The 23966-nt window shown below is 37.9% G+C and overlaps 1 protein-coding gene across 4 annotated transcripts; it reads left to right on the plus strand.

Moving 5' to 3' along the window:
- Positions 1-1568: 1568 nt before the first annotated feature.
- On the plus strand, positions 1569-18269 carry phc2a (polyhomeotic homolog 2a (Drosophila)). 4 transcript variants are annotated; one of them, XM_040153741.1, is made up of 7 exons: positions 1569-1594; positions 2953-3115; positions 4539-4617; positions 5680-5791; positions 11782-11908; positions 12181-12472; positions 15366-18269. In XM_040153741.1, exons 2-7 carry the CDS (start codon positions 2978-2980, stop codon positions 15518-15520), a joined length of 903 nt encoding a protein of 300 aa, XP_040009675.1. In that variant the 5' UTR covers positions 1569-1594; positions 2953-2977; the 3' UTR covers positions 15521-18269. The 4 variants fall into 4 exon arrangements, with proteins under 4 accessions (XP_040009675.1, XP_040009674.1, XP_040009677.1 ...); XM_040153740.1 differs by lacking the exon at positions 1569-1594 and adding an exon at positions 1605-1959; XM_040153743.1 differs by lacking the exon at positions 1569-1594 and adding an exon at positions 1605-1959 and having other exon boundaries at positions 12199-12472.
- Positions 18270-23966: the final 5697 nt, after the last annotated feature.

Below are 23966 nucleotides of genomic sequence, written 5' to 3' on the forward strand. Positions count from 1 at the left end.
ATGTTTGAATGTTGATGATTTAAAATAATATATTTATTCGGTTGTAAAGGACAGGGTACATTGAAAAGCCTACCTGTAAATAGGCCAGGACATCGGCCAACTTGTTGCCTGAAAACACACGAATAACATACGTTAGTAACTTTTTCTTAACTGACTCTCAATTTTTGACACGTGCATACTGTATGGAATAAAACAAATTCGTTTTAAAACCATTCAACAGCAGCACATTTGATTCAACTTTAAAGACAGGGTTCCCCAGAATATTTTATAAAGTTTTATTAGCATACTTCCAATTATAGTGAAGCTGGCAATATTTGAACTGAATTTGAATAAATTATGTGTTTTTATTTTGAAATCGCTAGGCAAGAGCTGGTGGTCGTGCTACTTAACTGCGTCTTTTTTCTTTTTACAACAGATTCAGGCACATGCCGTCTATGGTCTTACTGGGTCCTAATTGTTCTTATAGTGTATAAATTCTATTCAGTTTAATTTAATTTACATCCAGTTGTTGACACTGTGTCAAAGTTGTTTTGGTTCATCCAAAAAATGCAGTAATGGACATATTTAAAAAAAAAAAAAAAGATTTATTCTCATATAAATGGAACTATATGCAACATAAAATTATTAATGCTGTGAAAATTTTTAACATGGCAGCAATCTCAGGCAACATATCATTGTGTAAGTTGGACAGCTGTATCCCAGGTAGTTTTTTGCCAGTTCAAGGCTGACTTAAAGCAGAAAAGAACAGAATGTAATAGCGTTTATCAGCTTAAAGATATTTCATATATTGGTCAAATCTCTCATTTTGAAGCTAAGTTTAACAATGTCCTCAGTCTGGACCTCTGTATTTAGTTTAGTATTAGCGCTCTATTAAAAGCTCCTCCCATTATCCCGGGATACTTATAATCAGTTCATTAGACACGGAGTTGCGTTCTGCTGTGACTGCTGCAATGTCCATATGCTCCTTTTTCCTATTCACTACTACTACAACTGTTGCTGCTGCTGTCACTACCACTACAAAAGCACTAATGTAAAGCTAACCAACGTCCGTAGCCACAATAATACCATAGGTAATACAGTTGGCCTTCAGAATAAATGCGTGACTTCACGAGAGGACATGGCTGACTGGACCAGTGCAAGATTCTCTATTGCAAATTTGGGGAATAAATTAAGGTCTACTTCCTTCCTTTTTCCTGAATTTTCATAGTAATCTACAGTGAATAGAGTCAAAATAAAATTTAACTTAAGATATAGAAACAGTAGTTTCACAAATATGTCAAGATCAACTTGTCAGCTTTTTTCCAGTGCCTCCAACTGTATCTCATGGTCGCCGTGACAAAGGAGTAAATTACATGCACTAAGAGCTGCAGTTTAAAGCTCTTGTAAAAAGTAAGTGGATATTTTGGTCAAGCAATGTTTCTGAGGTAAAGAAAAAAACTCCAGTGCTGAACAATCCCAATCTGATACTATTAGCAATATTAACTGTTTGATTATAAAATGCTGTAGGAAACACCTTTTGCAACAAATAAATATGTATATAGGCTTTGATTTTGAAAGTGAACGGAAGTTCTTCATGTGACTCTCTTGGTCTTGGGTATCAAGGACACACACACACACACACACACATATACATATAAACACACAAACACACCAGCTAAGAGGACTGTAGTATTTGCAGTTCGAATAAGGAGAAAGCCGAAACATAGTGAGGATATGAATCAGTAGCTAACTTTGCGTGTCCTCGTGTAACGGGGTGGGCCTGCTCCTCGTTTTGCTGGTTAAAAATTTGTCAGTGTTACAAGTGGCGGACTGGCTCCTCGCCGTTTTGGCAGAGGGAGTGGAAGTAAATGAAAGCGTTGTTTGGAGCTTTTGAACAAAGAGCTTTTCTTCCCTCTACCATTGTTACCGAGCGGAGCGCCTGTTTTCTAACTGATTCAGAGGTGGTTTCAGACTGTAAAAGTAAGCTAACTACTCTGAAGTTAATCTGTTTTTAAAACGGGGAATGAAAACATGGGATTTAATACTGTGTAGTTTGATTCATTCACAGAAGCAGCTAACAAATCCCTTTAACCACTGGCTAAATTGATTTGATACAAGGCTAGCTGTAACTTTACGCGGCGTTGATATTGGCAGATATATAATGTACTGAATGGACTTGTTGTCCATAACCTCCACTTAAATTTAATTTGTGCAATTAAAAAAAACTGGGAAAGACTTTCTTGTCCTTAGCGAGTTAGAATTTGAATGGCTTATTTACGCCGTATAAGTTAGCTAGCTGTTATAATTCTTTAAAGCCAGCTAACTCGATAACAAGCTATTTTGATAAAAGTCGCAAAGTAACCAATGTGTTTTTCAGATATTGAATCAGTCGTTTGTACTTAAATAATCATGGTTCAATATTAAGCTGATGGGTCTCCATATCAACAACGTACACACAAGTCAACGTTAGCCTAATGCACTGCTCTTATGTACATATTGTCATGCCAGCCATTCTGAAATATGGCAATTCAGGGTTGTCTTAATTATTGCAACAAAAAGATAAGTCATAAAGTAAGACTAAAAACGGATTGTGACATACTGGGAGCTAGTCTTTACATCGGCACGCATTAAAACTGCTTGTCGACCGGATTCTCCCTGTGTGCAACCCATTGCAAGAAGATTGCTGAAAAAATAAAGTAAACAAATCACAAAAGTAGACATTTGATCATAAAAATGCTGCTTTTTTTGGATTATTTCCATGCCAAATTTAAAGTTGGCTCTTAAGGAGTCAAAAATAAAACTTGCCTTATGGCAAGAAAATGATCGTAACAGTGTGTACTTTTGCCAAAACATTGGGCAACATTAAACTGCCACATTTGAATGATTTGAGTTTGAACAGCAGTTATTGGGGACCAGGTCCGCGGTCCATGTGGCCAGCACTTGTTGAGTTTGCCATGTTGTTTGTGTTGACAGTTTAGGGGCGGCCTGTGCTCCAGTCATGACCTCTGGGAGTGGGAACACTAACAGCAGCCAACACAGTGGAGAGAGCAAACCAGCCCAGGCCCTAGTCAAGACCAACATTCTCACCCATCTGATAGAAGGCTTCGTCATCCAGGAGGGTGCTGAACCTTTTCCTGTAAGTACTATAGCTCTGCACGGGTGTGTTTAACCAACTGACACACACACACACACACACACACACACACACACACACACACACACACACACACACACACACAGAATATGATAATTATATGACAACGACAGTAATCAAAGACTTGGGACTTGACTGCCCAGGTAACTCAAAAACAACACTAATCATATTGACCAAGATTAAAGACTTGTTTATTTTACTTATTTAAGTAGAACAAGTACATAACAGTATTTTACCTGCAAAAAAAAAACATAGACAAATTTAGCTTTTTGACTAAATATATTAGTTTCAGCCACCAAGGATCCACAGGAACTAAGTGTCCCTTATGCCCATTCCTGTTCCACTGGATCTGAAGAACCTTGAATACTGGGTAAATTGGTCTGATAGTGCCTCAAAACATGACATTTTCAAAGACACAATTTTCTCACACAGGAAAAAAGCAAAGAGTATATCTGTCGTTGTTTGTATTTACCATTGTTCAATTCTGATATAATCACTGAATGCAAAGGAGACATGCTGAGGTGGAAAAGAAGACCAAAAACAACACCTGTCTCCAAAGTACTGACAATCTGCTGTGTGTTTTATGGTTATTTATTTCTGATGTAGTATAACATTGTATTGAAACAATCAGAAAATGAACTTTTGTGTGCCAAAACATTAACTGGCTGCATGGGTTAAAAGCACAGAAAGAATGGAAAGAGTCTCTGCACACCTGTTTGATGTTTCTTCTCTGAACAGTTAAAAGTGTAACAGTGTGATGCATCTTGTATCAAAAACCATCAGTTTGCAGCTCTCTCGCCTGTCACCGAGGCCAACCCTCAAACTCTAAACATGTCAGAGTGACGACTGAGGCATTGTCTTACAAACATTTGCAAATTTCATACAGCCATAAACATAGTAACAGAATGACCTGTCTTATCTTAAGACAAGGTTCTGTTAAAAATCTCCTCCATCTTCTAGTACTTTACATCATATAAAATCAAGAGCTCTGACCAGTCGCTGGAGCTTATAGCTAAGTCTTCTCTCTGAACAAACCAGGAGGTTTCCTTCTTGGGATAATGAGCGTTTTCCACCCATTACTTTTGTGATTTGTGCAGTTTAAAATAGAAAAAAAATTCCTGTCTATCTACCCTTAAACTCTCAGCCTTTTTGTATTTTTTTTTCTACCTCCATTTGACTTGTAAACCTAAACAGGGAATTTAAAGCCACTGTGGCCCATTCCTTTTTGTGTTTCCACCTCATGTGAAGAACCATGTTATCTGTCCATTTTCCACACTCCACTAACCACTTCAAGCAAGGAGCTGATGCATATTTGTAAATTGTATTCTAATAGTGTTCTGTGTTGAATTTCAGTCTTTTGCAGTGGTATCAGCTGCTGTGGTAATACATACTTTTTTGTTTGCAGGTAGAACGTCCATCTTTCTCAATTGAGAGCCTGAGGAGACACACAGCAGACTCAAAGATGGATGGCCTCTCATCAAAGGGTAAAGTTCTTTAGATTTAAAGTTATCAGCACAGCTTCATTATTTATTTCTCAGAGTATGGTGCACATGGGGAGCTTGTCCATGTACAAATGTGATACTATACAAAACATTATGTTGTCACAGGGCTGCACCTTCTCCCAGTATCAAGCTATATGGTATGTATTTGGTTGGTTCATCATATTGAAATGCATAATGATAATTACAAGAGTTGCATAGGTTTTGGTAACGACAGCAATCCATCCATTTTCCAACACTTATCAAGGTCACATTGGCAGAAGGCATAGCAAGGTAACCCAGATGTTCTTCTATCTAGCCATTTCCTGCAGCTCATTTTGGGGGATCCTGAGGCGTTCCCAGGCCAGATAGAATATGTAATTCCTTCAGTGTGTTCTGCTGCCCAGAGGTCAAATGACAAATTCCCATTTTATGGCAAATTAAGAGCTATATGCTCTGGCTCCACTGATCTTTTAACAGTGAGAATTTTTTAGTCGAGTTTCGGTCTTTTCACAGTTTTGTCTAACTACATTTGGATTGGTTCTTTTTTTTAGTGTCAACCTTTCATTTTGTTGTGTATTTTATCATGTATAAATTTAGGTAACTCTTCGTTAGGAAAATGAAATTGTGATTATTACACCAACATATAATAATGACTTCTCTATAAGCTGCACATTCTCATCTAAAATCATAATTAGATCAGCATTCTTTCATTCTGAATCTAAGAAATCTAGACATTTGTATTTGAAAATTCCGTTATGTATGGGGTTCACTCTAAAATGTCTTGGTAATGATCCAGCTAACTGTCAGGATGATGCACTTTTGCAGGTTTGATTTTAAGGACTTGTTGCTCAGACGACAGTAACAGATGAATTTTAAGTAGCTTTGAAGAGAAAAAATCCAGACATGCCTAGTTGTCAACATTGAAATCTGGATATCTTGCACAATTTAGTATTTTTCCCTACACAAATGTGTTTTTTCTGTGGATGTTGTTGGTAATGGGTCCTCTGCCATGCCTCTGGTGTTTGTCTGTGTCCAGCTGACCATGTGTTGACTTTGTTTCCTCAGAGTTAAAGGCCCAGCAGGAGCCCATGCTGACCTGTGAGCTGTGTGGCAGGGTGGATTTTGCCTACATCTTCAAAAGGTCTAAGAGGTTCTGTTCTACAGTGTGTGCCAAACGGTAAGGCAAGGAAAGGAATACATTACTGTCTTTTCATTTGCTTCATTTCCACAATTCACCCTGTTGTGGAATATGGGATGCCCCAATTAAGTTTGCTTGCCCTCAATTTGGTCCCATGTGTTCCTAGTTCAAAATTCTTCAGCTGAACAACTTAAATTATTGACATGTTATGAATAAAACTTGAACTAGAGGATGTGACTTCTGAAGTAGAACAGAACTGGGGTAATTACCTCTCAAAGAAGAAATCAGAGATGATTTCCCAGCCAGTGACATCAGGAGAGGCCAAAGCATCCAGGGAAAAAATGTGTTTTCATCCAAGATTTGAAAATCTCAATAGAGCCTGCCTCCAGACAATGTAATGGAAGTTTATTCCAAAGAAGGGGAACTTGAAAAGCTCTACCAACGATTTTTTGTTAATTGGAGGAACAGATAAATGACCAGCATCAAGATAAAATAAAGGATGTGCTGGAGAATATGGAGTAATAAGACTTGAGATGTAGGAAGGAGCCAATCCTTTAAGTCCTTGAAGGGTGATTTCGAAATCAGCTCTGCTTTGCCAGTATAAAAACATCAGGACAGGTGTTACATGATCAAACTGTTTAGATATTGTGAGGACTCAGGCAGATGTGTGGACCAGAGTTACTGTCATGTGTGGGCCAGAGTAAAGTGCTATTCAGTAGTCGATTTTGGATGCTATGAAGCATGTACAAGGCATGTACACAGATTTCAACATGTGATTTGGATTAAACGGGGTGTACTTTGGTTAAGGTCCTGACAGATTTTTTTTGTCTTTCATGATGGTCATCATGTCAAATTAAGAAATCATAGTGCCATAAATTCTTGCCTCATTTTGGTTGGGAGACTGGCGGTAGAGTGGGTTGTCAACTAACCAGAAGGCAGGTGGTTTAATCCCCGGCTCCTTCAGTCTGCATGTTGAAGTTCCTTGGCCAAATACTGAACCCCAATTGCCCCCGATGTATCATTGGAGTGGTTGATTAAAAACTACAAAAGTGCTATGTAAGTGCAGTCCATTTTCTATTTACGTTCTTGTCTATAATCAGGGATGAGGGTCAAGAAATTGTAAACACATTGTCAAACGCTTTTCAGGGCATGCTAAACCAACAGGTGATATAACCCTTAGAGAGCGCTCTGTCATCCGGTCACCTTGAAGGAACAAGACAAAGGAGATGTCACACTAGGCAGGAAAAATACAGGTACGGGTATGAGCTCAAGCTCAACATGCCCAATTCTACACCTGCTGCATACCCCAGTCATGCTTGTCCAACAGTGGTACATTGTTGATTGAAGATCGCCATTTTGGATGGGATAATTTGGGTATGTAAAGATTATTCTTTGTGATCTGTCTGATGTTTAAGATGCAGCTATGCTTTGACTTTGGTTGTCGATTAGTTGATCACTTATTGATTGATTTTCATTTGTCACAGGGTCCCATGGTTTGCCATGTTGCTTGTTATTTCACTGTTCTTCTTTAGCTAAATTATTAGTGTTTGCATATCTGCAAACTTAGCCTTCCAATTTAATAAGATAGCCAGCTGATAGCCACATGCAACCCTTGGCTTTATTAATGGTAGCATTTCAAGTCGTACTTCTGTTAAAAGTTATTGCACGTTTTGTATGTATTTCTTTTGTATGGTTAGAGCTTGGAAGACCATAGAGTTCTGTGGGGAAATGGTAGGCTAATAATTTTACCTAGCATTAGCAGCTAAGTAGCAGTTTAGCCATATATCAACAGATCCCCAGTAATGGTAATAGTGAAGAGTTACTAATGTCTAATACGAGTAAGAAAAGAAATCCCAATATGAAGTTTTGTGTTTTATCTAAGGCTAGAGACTGACAATAAGTTAGTTTGCCTTGTAAGTATCGTTATAGCCAGGACGGTCAGTGTCCGTTAGGAAGTGCTGGCTGATACGTGCATTCTGTCAGCTGTCTTTTTAGGGGAAAACCCATGTTAAAATTAATCTCTAAAGTGACTCATGTCATCATTTTGATGTAAATATACAGTGTAAACCACTTATAGTGATCATGGTTACAGTGATCAACAGCTTATATGGATCAATACATATTTTCCGTTTTTTTTTTTTTTTTGTCCTTTGCCATCCCTAAAGAATCCAATTCTGATGTGATATGTGGCTCTAAAGTGAGTAAGTGAGTGGGTGATCAAAAACTATTCCCAACTTCTTGACTGTATGGCACTGCGAAACTATGCAGCCATGGAAAAATCTGTGAAAACTGATCTGTGTCTAGCTGGACCAACATAAATAATCTTTGGCCTTGTAGACGGGCTTGAAGAAACCACTTTAACTTGGAGAAGATTTGTTAAATTTTTTTCTGTCACCAAGTAACTCACAGAATTAATGTTAATTAGTGACAGAAATATGACTTTATGCTAATGACATTTGTCATTTTAATTGGTGAAATGACGGTCATCATCAGATAAAAATGAGAAACTGCTAACTGAATGTTTTTTTACACTGACCTGTGCTAGAGACAGAGAGGATACGTAAAATTTTTAGCAATGGAGCTCAGCGAATCTCTGTATTTTGCCAATGTTGGTGTCAAAACTCATTCACTTGATATTACGGCGTACCCAAATTATATTTCATATTGACACAATCTAATTTTCACTCACATATTTAGTGAAATTCTGTGCTGTAGAGCTTGGCTGTTTTAAAGGAGAATAGCTTTGCAACATTAGCAGGCTTCTCCTGCTAAAAAGGAGCTTAATCACACGTATTATTCCCTTTTATTGGTGCAGAAAAAAAAAACCAACCAAAAAACAAAACAAACATGTGGAATACAGATATGTAGGAAATATCTTGATACACATTTTGGCAAATGGATTTCCATGACTTTAAGCCAGTTTTGATGACGGAACATGCTGTGTTTTTGTGTTGATATGATAATATGATGTTATTATTTTATACACTTCTGCTGCCAGAATGAATGATTTAACAGAAAGTTTGTCTAAAAACTAAACTACAAAATATGTAATCAATGTTTTGTTTTACACACTTGAAGAGTTTTTTCTGATACTAAGCTCTACTTACTAAGTTCTAAGATACTAAGTTCACTACATCGTAAATCAATTTATCACAAATGAATAACAGGAAATATAGTTTGATTTAGAAAAAAAAAAGGGTTGCTATCTGGCTGTCAGAGAACAACTGAAACTGTAACTCTGCTGGAAAACCCTGTACAGTATTATCTGGTGTTATTGCTTAGTTTTTTGGGTCTAGCATCTGAAACTGAAGTTTGTCTGTTGACAGACTGTAGTGGTTCTCCTCACTGTGAGGAGTGGTAGTTTTGCGAACAGCAGCAGTCTGATCAACGAATGACTATGGATTGCGATGTGTGAGCACAGTGGCAGTGCTGTGTTTACTGGAGCTCACACCACTACAATTGCTACAATTACGTCAAAGTCACTGGAAGTGTGAGCAGACTGGCTTACTTGTGGCTCGTGTCTGCCTCCGCTATTTTTGCATCATATATATATATTTTTTATATTATTTTTTGGGCATTATTATGCCTTTATGTTGATAGGTACGATGAAGACAAAGAGGAAATGAGGGGGAAAAGAGTAGGGGAATGACATGCAGAAAATGTTGGACCAGGGACTCGCTGCTCAATGAATTTACAACCAAGTGGTATGTGCCCTAACCACTCAGCTATTGGGCCACTAAAGGGCATTGATTACAATCATGACAGAATGGAGTAAAACAAATGATGTGTTATTACTGTTTACAGTATGACTGTAAACATTGTAAACATTACAGTGCTGCTGTACTTGTATGGTCACAAGTGTTAGTAATGTTGCCTGGATACTGTTTGCAGTGACCCATCTTAAATGTCAATTATTATCTTCACCGAACAAAATGGTGTAAGCCGAGTGGGTTTTGTGTTTAGTTATAAACGTGTATTTTCATGGTTATGTTAATTGCAGAATGCTATCACAGTGTGCAATCAACAATATGCAAACACTATGTTTTTTGTAAAAGCTGACTGGAATTACCCAATATCTTAAATGCTAATGTTGGTGAATTTACACTCAGATGTGGGCAGTATTTCTCTTACACGTATTCTAAGTACATATTGCCGTTACTTTTTAGCATTTTATAATTTATTTGTCAAATCTTAATTTAGTTTGCATGAAGATACTTCAGAGAATAGTAATTGTGTGTTTTTACAATACTTGAAACATGTTCACCATGATTAATCCAAAAATTGTTTCACATATCTACAGCAAATTGTTTTTATAAATATAATGATAAACTAAGGAGAATAGCTTTTGTTTGCTATGCTCAATGATGGAGGAACCCAGAAAAGAACTATCCACTCTGGAGCTTTACCCAATCACCAAGCTCCTCTTTGATAGATTCAGTAATAAAGTCTATCTAAAGAGAAATCGTGCACTTGGCTGAAATTTCTGAAGTACAACTTTAGTTATGAACCAATATGTCATAGACCACAGGCACATGCATTAATAATTACATACTGAACGTGCTGCCATTTGCCCCCCCTTTATGGATGCAAAAGAAACTTTGTGTGTATGTTCAGGACAAAGTGTAGGATGTCTCCACAGAGTTTAATCAGGATTCCTCTAAAACAGCTTGATTTATGGCCAACTTCCTGCTAAGCCCAACTTTTTGCGAAGTTTTTTGATTGATGGCGGCCATGTTTTGTGGCCGATCTTGCACATTTATAATAGAATTGTGTATCTCTGTCCCGTTAGACTATATACTGAATTTCATGTTGATAGAGTTGAATCAAAAAAGTCTATATCATAGTACTGTTTTTCACATTATGCATATTAGCATTCATCATGGTGGCATTTGTTGTCCTAGAAGCTTACTTTGTGACATTGAGATGTATATCTGCCAAATTTCAAGTCATACGAACTCACAGTGTAAGGGGGCTGGCTTTTTCAAAGTTTTTACTTTTTGGCTGTTAATTATAGCGCCACCATCAGGGTGATTGGAAACCTATTTCTTGGGAAGCATTAGCACATCATTTCCAGTTATGGTGACAAGTTTCATGTCTCTAGCTCATTCCAGCTCATGGCAAATTGAGCAACGGCATAAAATGGCAGATATTGATGAATAGGCCATGCCTGCATTCATCAATCAATATGTCACTTCAGATTTTGGTTAATACTTGTCCTCAGAACATGTGCACTGTAAATGATGAAATTCTGTCCACCAGGTTCTGAGGTAAATGTTTTTGGTATTTGTGGTGTCCCCTACAGGTCGGGCCAAAAATACTTTAGTAAACCTTTTTCCGAACATAGCATGAAAATATCTACCAAGTTCCAAGATTTATGATGATTGGACAAATGGTTAATGAGTTAAGGTCAATTTCCTACTAAGTCCCTTCCTTGGCAATGTTTTTTGATTGATGACGGCCATGTTTTGGACTGATCTTGCTCATTTATAGTTGAATTGTGTAGCTCAGTCCTGCAAGGCTGTATACCAAAACTGGTGTTGATACAGTCAAAATCCAAAAAGTAGATTTTACTGTTTTTCACATTATGGACATTTGCAAAAAAATCCATCATGGTGGACTTTTATGGTTCAAGAGGCTTTTTTGTAGAGCACATTGACCTGGACTTGTGTGTCAAATTTCAAAGCCAATCGGACTTACAGTGTGAGGGGAGTGGCCTTTCTGAAGTTGCATTTTAGGCCCTTAATTACAATGCCACCATCTGGCTGATTTGACTCATCTCTCTTTGGAAGCATTTGCACATCATTTCCACTTATCCGGCCAGGTTTCATGTTACTAGCTCATTCCAGTTTATGGCAATTTGAGCCACAGCATAAGACAACAAATAATAATAAACCGGCACAAACTCCATAGGGTTCTACCCTTTTGGGGTTTCAGTTCAGTGCAGGGTTTGAACCCTGATGACCCAGCTAAGAAACATCATCAGGCCATGCTCTTCAAGTTTCATCTCACCATGTTAACTTAATTTGTAGCTACAACGTGGGATGCACAAAGAGAATGGGTCTCTTCCCAAATCGCAAAACCACCCTGGAGACCATGAAGAAACAAAGAGCACTGAACGGAAACCACAAAAACTCCAGTTTAGAGTCTAAAAAGAAGGTGAGACAGCTTTGACATTTGATTTATAATGTTAATTTGTAAACAGATTCCTTATCTTAGTAAAAGTGAAGGATAACTGCCCTCTGTATATAACAGAAAATACCTGCACCCTTTTGAAATCAATTCCATTTGTATCTGATATGTCTTCTCTATCTGACTCATAGCTCTTATCCGACTTTTACAGTGGATCATGTCATCATGACGCAGATATCACTAAAGTCAGTTTTTTTCCTCTTGGAAAGTGTTGTATTTTATCCCTCTGACTCTCCGAGACTGCTCCCTCTGTGCAGAAGCCTGCTGCTGCTGCTGCTGCTGCTGCTGCTGCTGCTGCTGCTGCTGCTGCTGCTCTGTCCACCGGTCACTCTATCCACCCTGCACAGGGAGAGTCCAGCCAATGTTCAGACTTGTCTTCCTATAAAAAAACCCCGTCCCCACTGTCAGCCACCCAGCGGGTGCCTGCGGTGCAAGGCTCTGAGCTGCCCCTGCTGCCCCACAGCTTCCTGCCATGTGACCCCGGGCAGTGGAACATAGAGGATGTCTACGAGTTCATCTCCTCTTTGCCAGGTGAGTGCTGCCTCAATTGTCACGATGTTATATTTGTCCACGTTCAAATGTTGTGCAGATTTTTACTGGCACCATTGCCTTTGATAGTGACAGTGTAGAGGTGACAGGAAATGATGGAAGAAATGTCCCTGACCAGACTCGAACCTGCTATTACACATTCAACATCTTTAAATACCCTGAGAACTTATTGTCTGAGTCAGCTTCTTAGTATAAGCAACGAAAATGCAACTTTCTGCAAAAGTTTGAACTATTGGAGAGATTTCTGGATTAGTGTTTTTCTCTGTGCTCTTTCAAGATTTAGCAACATTTGAATCAAAGTCTAAATAAATTTGTGTGGTTGTTTGCTGATGTTTCCAGGCTACTGTCAATCAAATCTGATCAGACCACACACACATACACAGTCCTCATGGAGCAAATGAGCTGAGTTTTTAGTGAACTCTTGATAAATAATTTATGAGTGTGTTTTTTTTTCTCAAACTTAAAATTTTATTGTTGTTCATATTCAGTCATGAATATTAAATGTTAGAGAGAAATACTCTGAATTTTAAACCAAGTTTCCAGGGGCTTTAAACTCCGTTTCTATCCATTTCCAGCTTTTATCACATTTCCCTTCCTCAGTATACTAATATTTTCCCCTTCAGCAAGCATAAAGTCATTGAACCTGGAAGGTGTCATGGAAAAAAAAATACTATATTGTGTGCACAAATCATCTAAACCATGCTCTCAGATTAACATGGCATAAAAAAAGATCAATCTTGTAGTACTTTTTGTTTTGTTATTGTCGTTCAAATCTCATGTGCAGAGCCAAACCAACAATGTAATCTATAGTAGTCTAGTCTCTCTAATAGCCTATCTATCAGTACTTTCTGACTTGTCCACCCTGTCTGTTGCTCTCAGATCCAAGCTGATTGGTTCCTACTGAAGAGATAAATCATTAAAAGGGCCTCACAAATATATAGATTCATTTTTAACAAAGGCTAAGTAATTTCCCTTAAACAGTTGGGCACTCTAGCCTTTATTAAACGTTAGTCAAACAGGAGAAAATAGCGCATGTGATGGGGACTATTTTCAGCGGTACATTAATATACATTTGGTGCTCTATTTTATTTCTGGCAGCAGGTGTGTTTGAGATTGAGTAAAAATAAACAACAGTGTGTGTTAATAGTAATGAAAGAACATGTCATCTGTTGCAACAGTGCAACTGACTATTTTTATTAGTTTTTGAACAACAATGGAGCTCTGTGACACAGGAATAAAATACAGTATATCAGGCTTTGAAAAACACAACAAAACTCTCATATTACCAACTTGTGTGTATGCTTTATCATGACAGTAGCAGAAATAAAAACCTAGTGTCGATAGATAAAAATATTTAAATCAAAATACTAAATAATTTACATTAACATGTACTAAAAGTTGTGTAACTTAACCAAACTACAGCAGCGTGTCTCTCCAAAGTCTGCAGGCAGCAGGAGTAATATCCGCAGTCTAATAGACTAACAAGCACTGAGTGTACCGACTGACTTTGGTACATGAACCAATCTGGCGAGCCCCAAACCCCCCAGTCGGTCTTTTCGGTGTTTTTCAGTGCATGGGCTGCAGTTTGGCATGTAAAAGAAGTGTCGAGGGCAGCGAGTGTGTACAAGAGTTGGTATCAGCAGCAATCGAGTCGAGTATACAGGTTTGTACATATCTGTAGCACTGAATGGTCTCAGCAGTGAGCACATACAGCTACGGTAAGCTCAGAGGGGAAAACATGATTCAGTTAGTCACCACCTGCACGCCTCGAAGCTAAACTTTGTAGCACTATTTAGGGCTGTAATGCTTAATTTATATGGCTGACAGTTAGTTTGGTGACATATAAAAGGCTAGTTGTTGGGAGAATGTACAAGCTTTTGCCATGTTGGACTTAGAGAGTGAACATATTGGTGATTTCCTGGAGGCAATACATACTAGTGTTAACTTGATTTGTATCCAACTTACAAAAATACCAGTTGAAACTATTTCGTCGTTCATTTTTGGCCAGCACTAACTAATAGATATAAAGAGGAAGTGGTTTGACATGAAGTTAGACATCCTTCTAGAGCAAAGCATGACTTACATGTGAGGCAGTCATTTGGTGGTCACTGAGATTTTAGATGAGAGAAAATTACAGCCTACAGTAGGTTATGTTTTATTGTCAGGTGTTATAACAGAGGATGAAAAAAATAAAAATCCTGCGGGACCAGTCGGAGCAAGAGAAATTTCCAACAACCTAAAATACAGAACTGTATTAGCTCCTGATCTGAAATATGCAAATAAATATGATAAAATCTATGTTTGTTTTAGTTATGTATTTTTATTTTAGTTAATTTCAGTATCATATTGAAATTCATCCAGATTAACTCATTGTGATTCTTAAACAAAACAAGTGATTTGGGTCATTCCATGTCAAATCCATAGACTTTAGAAAATTTTCCCAACTGACCGTCTTGGATTTGCTTCATACTTGATGTGAATAATGTCATTGTACCCAACAACTAGTGTGCAACATTTTAATCTTGTATCTTCTTTAGTTTCTGAGATATGGAGGCTTTAAAAAAGGGGTCATGCACAGTAGTTGTTGGGTACAATGACATTATTTACATGAAGTACATGAAGTATGAAGCAAATCCAAGATGGGTGTCGACCACTTGTGAATTTTGTTCGTTTTTTCAGAGAAAATGCTAAGTATGAAAAATTGGTGAATGCCACAACTTAAATCACTGATATATTCCACTTAAGAACAAATGTGTTCATAGGAGTTCTTCAGGCATGAGTAGAAAAATGAATGTAGTTAGCCATGATGGTGATTATCATAATACATTAATCCAGTGGAGTCAGTAAACTGACTGGAGGTGGTTTGTGGCTGCAGGTTGTCTGGAGATCGCTGAGGAGTTCCGTTCTCAGGAGATCGATGGACAGGCCCTGCTGCTGCTGAAGGAGGACCATCTCATGGGAACCATGAACATCAAACTGGGCCCTGCACTCAAGATCTTTGCGCAGATTAGCATGCTCAAAGACTCGTAGCCCATCTCAAGCTCTCTCTCTCTCTCTCTCTCTCTCTCTCTCTCTCTCTCTCGCTCACTCACTCATTCACACACACACACACACACACACACACACACACACACACACACACACACACACACACACACACACACACACCTCTCTAAGGCAGCTTTGGACAAACAGGATGTGCTCAGGATTCCACATTTCGACCAACTTTGAGTTGAGTTCATGTACTGGGCCAGAATTGTTTGTTGGGTGTTTTGTCATGGCCTGCTGAACACAAGGACTTCAACTGGGACTGTTTGACTCACCTTTTACACTGACAACTTCACCCTGGCACTACTTCAAGTTTGACAAGAATGGTGTATTAGGTAGGCTGTGTTGGGTTCCTGCAGGAGAGGTTTAAGGTTAGCAGTTGATTTGTTCTGGTATTTCTCACAGGAGCCTGACCACTGCTGTCTCATTGAACTCTGGACATTTCAGTCACTGGGTTGCTCATAAAATTAATTACAGGGATAATATTAAAAATACAAACTCACTGGATGGTAGCAATCTTTTTAGCTACTTAAATGGTGGGAAAATGAAATCAGGCAGGTGCAAGTTAACAAAAAACATTATTTTGTTTTTACTGTGAATAAGAAAGGTCTTTTTCATTAAAGTCAGTATAAAACCATGTAAAATCAAAGATGCTAAACAAAAGAGCAAGAAGGATAATATTAAGTGGGGAAGCTATAGACCGGAGACTATCATTTTATTCTGCAGTGTATCTTCCAGCCACCAGTGGCAGCACTAACTTCACTGCTGTTGAGCAGCTCTTCAGTTCATGAGCGAAACAAAAATCCTCCACCATCTTTGACTTTACAGGGTGTGTTTTGACTTCAGTGGAAGAGACTTTTCTTGGTGATGTATTTAATTTACGTAAAAGTTCATTCTTGGCCATAAAATTGTAGCTGACAAAATAATCTCTCACTTAGTAGCTTTTCCCAGAGCTTCTTCAACCACGTTCCATGGTCTTTATCAGTGGATTTTTGTGACATTGTGTTTTGTTTTCTGTTTGTTTGTTTTTATGAGGTGCTCAGTGACTGAACTGATGCAGGATATGGATACATAGTAGGACGATCCCGGTTCAGGGCACAGATTCATTCAGTCCAGAGTGTGTGTTTAGCACAGAGACGGGAAGCAGGGGGAAAATGCTAGCCTAACTCCATCAGCAGTTGGGAAAAAAGCCATTCAACAACTTAAAAGCTGTCTAATGACACTGAGATTATGGTTTGCAGTTGGAGATGAAGATTTATTCACCAACAGCCATCAACAAAATTCAGTGCTGTGTGTAAACGAGACAGTTTTGAAGTTAATGCAAGACAGACTGTTTCACTTGTTACAGAACAGTTTTATCTCTACTTCCAGTCTTTGTGCTAAGCTACACTAAAAATGTCCCCACTGGGCATTGAGTGATGAAGTCCAGGAGAAAGTTGGTTAACTCCTGACTCTGCTAACATAGCTCACAAACTTATTTCCCTAAATACCGGAATTGTCAGAAAATGCCTTGATTGAATGGTTAGTTGCTCAATTGTTGTAATTAAAAAATAACTGAAGAGCAATTGGTCTGAAGACAGATATTGATCATTTTAATTTGGTTTTGTGACGTTATAACATTAAGTACAAACACACTGACTCAAAAAACCTCATCAAGCAGGAAAATATTTGTTTCCTGGTCGAGGCTGACTTATACTTCTGTGTCACGATGTCTCTGTACAGGGCTGGACATGACAACTCAGACACATATGAAATGTAGTGTTATCCACCTCAACTGTGCTGATTCAACATTTCATTCATGTTTGAATAATTTGTGGGGATATTGTGCTATATGTTTTAGAAGGTGATTCAGTTCAGTCATTTTGTCCATCCAGTATCTGTTCGGACCACTTTTTTTCTCCTACATGTTTCTGGTGTTCGTTGATAATGGACAAATTAGCTTTTTTAATATAACAAAGCCATTTTAATGTAGACTTTCTGTTCACTCACACAGGCAGAGCTCTGTATCAGAAAAAGTGAATGATAATGAATGCTGCAAACATGAATTTTGTTATCTTCAACAGTGATCAGGTAGAGTCTATGCACACAGGAAATGATTGCCATAAGTGCCTATGGTGACATGTTGATGCAGAAGTATAATTCAGGCTTGAAAAATTGAAAAATGAGAAAGCTACTGATAGTTCGTATGCCATTTCATAATACTTTTACCAAAGTCAATTGAATGTTACTATTGAATTGCTGTCGCTAGAAATTTGTTAAAGCTGAGGTATCTATATGTTTCTTACTACAGTTGCCACAAATGCCTGAAAAATTGTTTTCCAAAGTTTATTATTCTATTTTTGGGGAAAAAAGACACCTAATTAATCAAGACCGTAAAACTGATGCACCTATTTCACTATAGATACCATCATAACCTTGAGTAGTTGTATTCCAAATTTTCCAAGATCTGTTTGTGGCAAAAAACTCGCTGTAAATTACCGGTCAACACTCGGACAAAGGCAGTTTTTAATCTACTTTACAATCCACTTGTGAGCATAGTTGTTGTTTGTTTACAGTATGTTATTTTGGAATAAACTGGTTTCTTTAGTGGGAGTTGAAATCTAATAGTGATTGGGTCATGACTGTGATCATCTGAAAGCATCTGTCATGGACAGATATTTAGTATGGTTAGTGGTAGACACTGTTTTGTCCTTTAAAAGTTTTTTTTCTATTTTTTTTTTTTTTTACAGAAATCCACATTTTTTTAAACTCAAAAATAAAACCATTAGAAAAAATAAATCGACTGTTTATTATCACTTTCAAACTGTTTTACTTTATTTGTTCATCAGTGTCTGAATAGATAATCAGATCCTGTTGAGAACAGGTGCAATACACCATGTACACCACTGGTCAAAATTTTTAGAACACCTCAGTTTTTCCAGCTGTTACTTAAATTTACATAATTCAGTTTCTCAGTGTTTCTGAAAATAAAGCAATGAACAAATAGACATTTGGAGATTTTCAAAACAAGGAATCATGGAATCTTCTTGTTGAACTAAATTTAATCGAACTTTTTGACTCATTCAGCAGCCGAACACACCCGAGACGTTCTTTCCATGGAGAAATGGAATTGGAAATGAAATAATGTTCAGAAAGTTCGTCCCAACACTGTTGCAGAAGTTCCCACAAATGTTTTGCACTCTTAGGTTGCTTAGCTTTCATCTTCTGTCCAGTTCCAAACCAAACCAGCTCCATGGGGTTTAAGTCTGGAGACTGTGCTGGTCTTCCATCATGTGAAGCCACTGCCTTGTTCTGTTCTTCTAATCTTCTTCTAATGGGTCATTATTTTGCTGTAGGATGAACCCTGACCAAACAGTCTGTCTTCCTTTGTTACTTGCCTTTTTCTTGGTATTTTGATAAAAATATACAGTACTACTTCCTGCAGCACTGTGTTGTCCTAATAATGCATCAGCAGGTGTAGTAACAAAGTTTGTTCCAACACTGTATTGGTACAGACAGAGGGTTTGTAAGTAATCAACAAAAGTTGCGGCATCTGTAGGAACTGTTTGCATTAACTTTAAGGGCATCATTTACTTCCATTGCTGCAGGAAAGCTGTAAGTGAACCATTTTCTTCATCCGTGAAGAAGGCCTGAAATTTATATTATTTTTCAGTTTTTGTTGACTGAAACTTTTTTTTAATGTACTGTGGGCAGTTTACTGCTGACCTTTGTACCATTTAACGTTTACAATGGATTTGAACTGCTTAAATTTCAAAACAAAGTGAAAAAAATGGGGGTGTCGTAAAAGTTTTGACCCTTATTGTACTTGCAAACAGCAATGTCACCTTCACATCAACTTACCTACCAGTGCACATAGCAGGAGAACACCAAAAACTGTTTACACTCTATAAAAAGAGCTAACTTTAAAGTTCTGTGCATGTATAATATAACTGTTGGTAAGTGTTCATATGTTGTGTGACAAAATAATCTCAACTTAAAGGTCTACTTAACCCTTGCATGTATCCCTTGTATTGTGTATGCCTTAAAAAAAAAAAAAAAATTACAATGAGGTCCTTAGAGGCCAAACTGTCTGTGTCAAAACACTGCCATAAAAAATGTTATATATATTATTTTCCACTTTCACTGAGTTAATTTTTTAACCAACATCAGCCCTGATCATAACTACCAAATATTAATTCATTTTCAGGATTTTAACCCTTTAAATGCCAGTTTGTTTACATAATGCCACTGTTGTCTTTTATGAAGAAAATATATATGGAATATGGAAAATATGGAATATTTTCCATCTTTTAATGGCAAAGGGGATTTTTTTCAATTATGACCCAAAAATAATGCAATGTGAACCGCTTGTTCTCAGCTCATATGGGCATGCAATCACATACACTTGCATGTAGACACACAAGTACACCCCTACAAAGATGCACACAACCCCACCAAACACACACACACCTTCAAAGCTCAGTAGCGTACTGTAACTTTCATACAGAAATGTACTGCACCTATGAGGTATAATATATTATATTTTATTGAGTTTGAAGGCCCGTGCATGCAAATGCACGTGCATGCAAATGTGTGTGTGTGTGTGTGAGAGAGAGAGGGAGGGACACAGGTGGGAATTGTGATCTGCAATACAATTTCTATCTCTCTAAAAGTACACACATACACTCGACACTCAGACATCCATACCAACACACTCACACCATTTTAGTTGCATACATTTAATCCATTGGCCTGCAGTGCTCTATAATACAGCAGAAACAGAAACCAGGAAAATAGCATGTATTTGCTCCATAGGTCCAATATGAGAAAATGGCTCCACCTGGTTAAAAATAATAAAAACTACAAATTCGGAGCCAGGACTCTAAAATGAAAGCCTAATAAAATAGCATGTTTTATGCTGTAATGGCAGTGGGATCAAAAATTGCCGTCTAAATGTTTTTCAGTGGGGACATTTTTGTCCGGAATGTCCAGAGTGTAACTATTTTATGTACACAGTGTATCATAAACGTATTATAGGAGCTGAGGTTGAAATAAAAATTTATGCCATATGCATTAACAAAGCTAAAATGATCGAAAAAATGAAAATGAAAAAAATGTCCTAAGTACATATTTTTGTTAGCTTTTAAACAAAGCTCATGGTCTTCAACAGTGAATCTGTCTCAGTGATGCCAGCATGGAACCAGAGCCCATATTTACCAGCTGCAGCAGCGTGGCTGGTATTGTTGTTATCTTGTGAGTCTGTGTGTGTGTGTGTGAGAGAGAGAGGGAGGGACACAGGTGGGAATTGTGATCTGCAATACAATTTCTATCTCTCTAAAAGTACACACATACACTCGACACTCAGACATCCATACCAACACACTCACACCATTTTAGTTGCATACATTTAATCCATTGGCCTGCAGTGCTCTATAATACAGCAGAAACAGAAACCAGGAAAATAGCATGTATTTGCTCCATAGGTCCAATATGAGAAAATGGCTCCACCTGGTTAAAAATAATAAAAACTACAAATTCGGAGCCATGACTCTAAAATGAAAGCCTAATAAAATAGCATGTTTTATGCTGTAATGGCAGTGGGATCAAAAATTGCCGTCTAAATGTTTTTCAGTGGGGACATTTTTGTCCGGAATGTCCAGAGTGTAACTATTTTATGTACACAGTGTATCATAAACGTATTATAGGAGCTGAGGTTGAAATAAAAATTTATGCCATATGCATTAACAAAGCTAAAATGATCGAAAAAATGAAAATGAAAAAAATGTCCTAAGTACATATTTTTGTTAGCTTTTAAACAAAGCTCATGGTCTTCAACAGTGAATCTGTCTCAGTGATGCCAGCATGGAACCAGAGCCCATATTTACCAGCTGCAGCAGCGTGGCTGGTATTGTTGTTATCTTGTGAGTCTGTGTGTGTGTGTGTGTGTGTGTGTGTGTGTGTGTGTGTGTGTGTGTGTGTGTGTGTGTGTGTGTGTGTGTGTGTGTGTGTGTGTGTGTGTGTGTGTGTCATCATGGCAAAATGTGGTCCCGGAGACAGGTACTGTAGAGGGTCTGTCCGTCTGTCTGTCTGTCTCTGGACAGATTTTGTCACAACGATAGCATCACAACTGTGCAAGATACAGTTACGGGACTTTACGAGTGTGTAGTTGAGATCAAAGTGAAGGCAGGGTTCAAAGATGGTCATGGTCCAACCCATGAGTACTAAGTACCCATGTAGTAATGTAGTAATGTCTACAGAGTACTCACATAATAATGCAGTAATGACTACTGAGTATTCATGTAATAATGTAGTAATGACTACTGAATACTACTGCAATAATGTAGTAATGACTACTGAGTACTCATGTGTTGCAATGTCAACATGCTAACAGGTGTCATGGCTGCTGTGACTCCATCCCAAGATGGTCTCTAATTATCAAACTGCTAGACTTAACTGAAAGATAAAAGTAAAAATCCTTTACTCTTTTGCTCTTAAATTTAAGAGAGCTGCATGATCGATGACTGTAGTACAGAAAACAGAGAAGGAGCAGCAACTCTACTCCAAGCTCCCTCCGGATATCTGAGCTCCTTAACCTATCTCTAAGGCTCAGTCTGGCCACCCTACAGAGGAAACTCATTTCATCGGCTTGTATTTGCAATCTCAGTCTTTCAGTAATCTAAGGTAAGGTTTGGAATGTAGATCAAGTGGTAAATCAAAAGTTTTGCCTTTCAGCTCAGCTCCCTCTTCACCACAAGCTCACTTTCCGTTCTACCCTCACTCAAGAACAAGACCGAGAGATACTTGATCTTCTTCACGCGGTGCAGACAATCCTGTAAAACCACCTGGATGACCTATACGCCTGAACCCTCATCCTATAGGTGCAGTATAGAGATCACATGCTAAAAGACCCTGAATTTATTTCGTATATGGCCACTAATATAGAGATATTTCTAGACGCCATCTCAAATTCCTCCTCGCATGCCAACATTTGGGAAGCCCTTAAAGCCTATATGAGAGGTCATGTCCTGTCATACGGCGCTCATAAGGTGTAAGAAAAAATTAGATGCTAAAGAGAGACACTCTCTTTCCATGCTAAATTGGAAAGAGAATTTAGAAAACTGGAGCAGGATCACTATGCTACCAAAAAGGAAGAACATCTAAATGGTCTAACTAAAACAAGGATAGTGTATAATAATCTGTGCACCAACAAAGAAGAAGCAGCCAATGGCTAAGACCAAGTATCATTATTATGAATTTGGAAAGAAAATTATTAGCTTGGCAAATTAGGAAAGAGAAATCTGGTAGATTTATACACTCAATAATAACAGAGGATGGCTTCATCTTGACAACTCAGCATCCATAAACGCAGAATTTAAACAATTTTATGAAAAATTATATAAAACAGGGCAATAAGATGATAATGTTGGAGAAGAAAATGTATGCGTGGAATACCTCTCCCCAGATTACTGGATGATGATAGAAAATAACTTGATGCCGATAGATCGGAGTTGGAGGTGCTCCGAGCCATTAACTATACAAAATAATAGGCACCTGGACCAATTGAGTATTATCAGGCCTTTTCAAAAAAGTTACTGACCCCTCTTATGAATATGATTAAAGAAGCATTAGAAAATAAAAAATGACCAGACTCATTGAAAGTGGCAACAATCACACTGCTCCCAAAACCAGGCAAGAACAAACAGAATTGTGACTTGTACAGGCCCCATAGTCCCTTATGGAAGATATTATACCAAAAAAAATTCACACTGACCAAACAGGATTTGTTAAAAGCAGGCATGGATCGGATAATGTATGGCAATTGGCACACATACTAGACGCCGCTCACAAAATGGAAAACCTATGTTAATAATATCTATGGATGCGAATGAGGCATTGGATAGGATTGAACCAAACTTTCTCTTTCAGATGCTTGAGGCCATGGGCTTTGAAGAGAAACTCATTCAGTATGCTAAAACAATCTTTAATGCCTCTAAAGCCAACATCTTAACAAATTATGTTCTTTCTAACACTTTCCCCTTATCCAGAGGTTGCTGGCAAAGCTGTCCAATCTCGCCATTACTCTTCGCACTCCCAATCAAGCCATTAGCCATTGCCATCCAATCATATCCCTCCATTGTTGAAATCAAATTTGGTACAAGTGAACACAAAGTATCCCTTTATGTTGATGACCTCCTATTAGATATAACTGACCCACATACATCAGTACCCCCATTATTGCAATTTCTAAAAGAACACAGTGCGGTTACATTAAAATTACAAAATTACATTATTTATGAATTTAAGAGTTTGTTTGAAGAACTTAGCAAAGCTATGATCCATTTTCTGTGGCAAAAGAAAACCCCTCAAAATGCATATCTTTACAAGCTCCATACTCAAAGGGAGGGCTTAATTACGAAATTGTAGGAACTACTATCTTTCTTCTCAATTC

The sequence above is a fragment of the Xiphias gladius genome, chromosome 18 (assembly GCF_016859285.1).
Source record: "Xiphias gladius isolate SHS-SW01 ecotype Sanya breed wild chromosome 18, ASM1685928v1, whole genome shotgun sequence".
In the NCBI taxonomy this organism is placed as follows: domain Eukaryota; kingdom Metazoa; phylum Chordata; class Actinopteri; order Istiophoriformes; family Xiphiidae; genus Xiphias; species Xiphias gladius.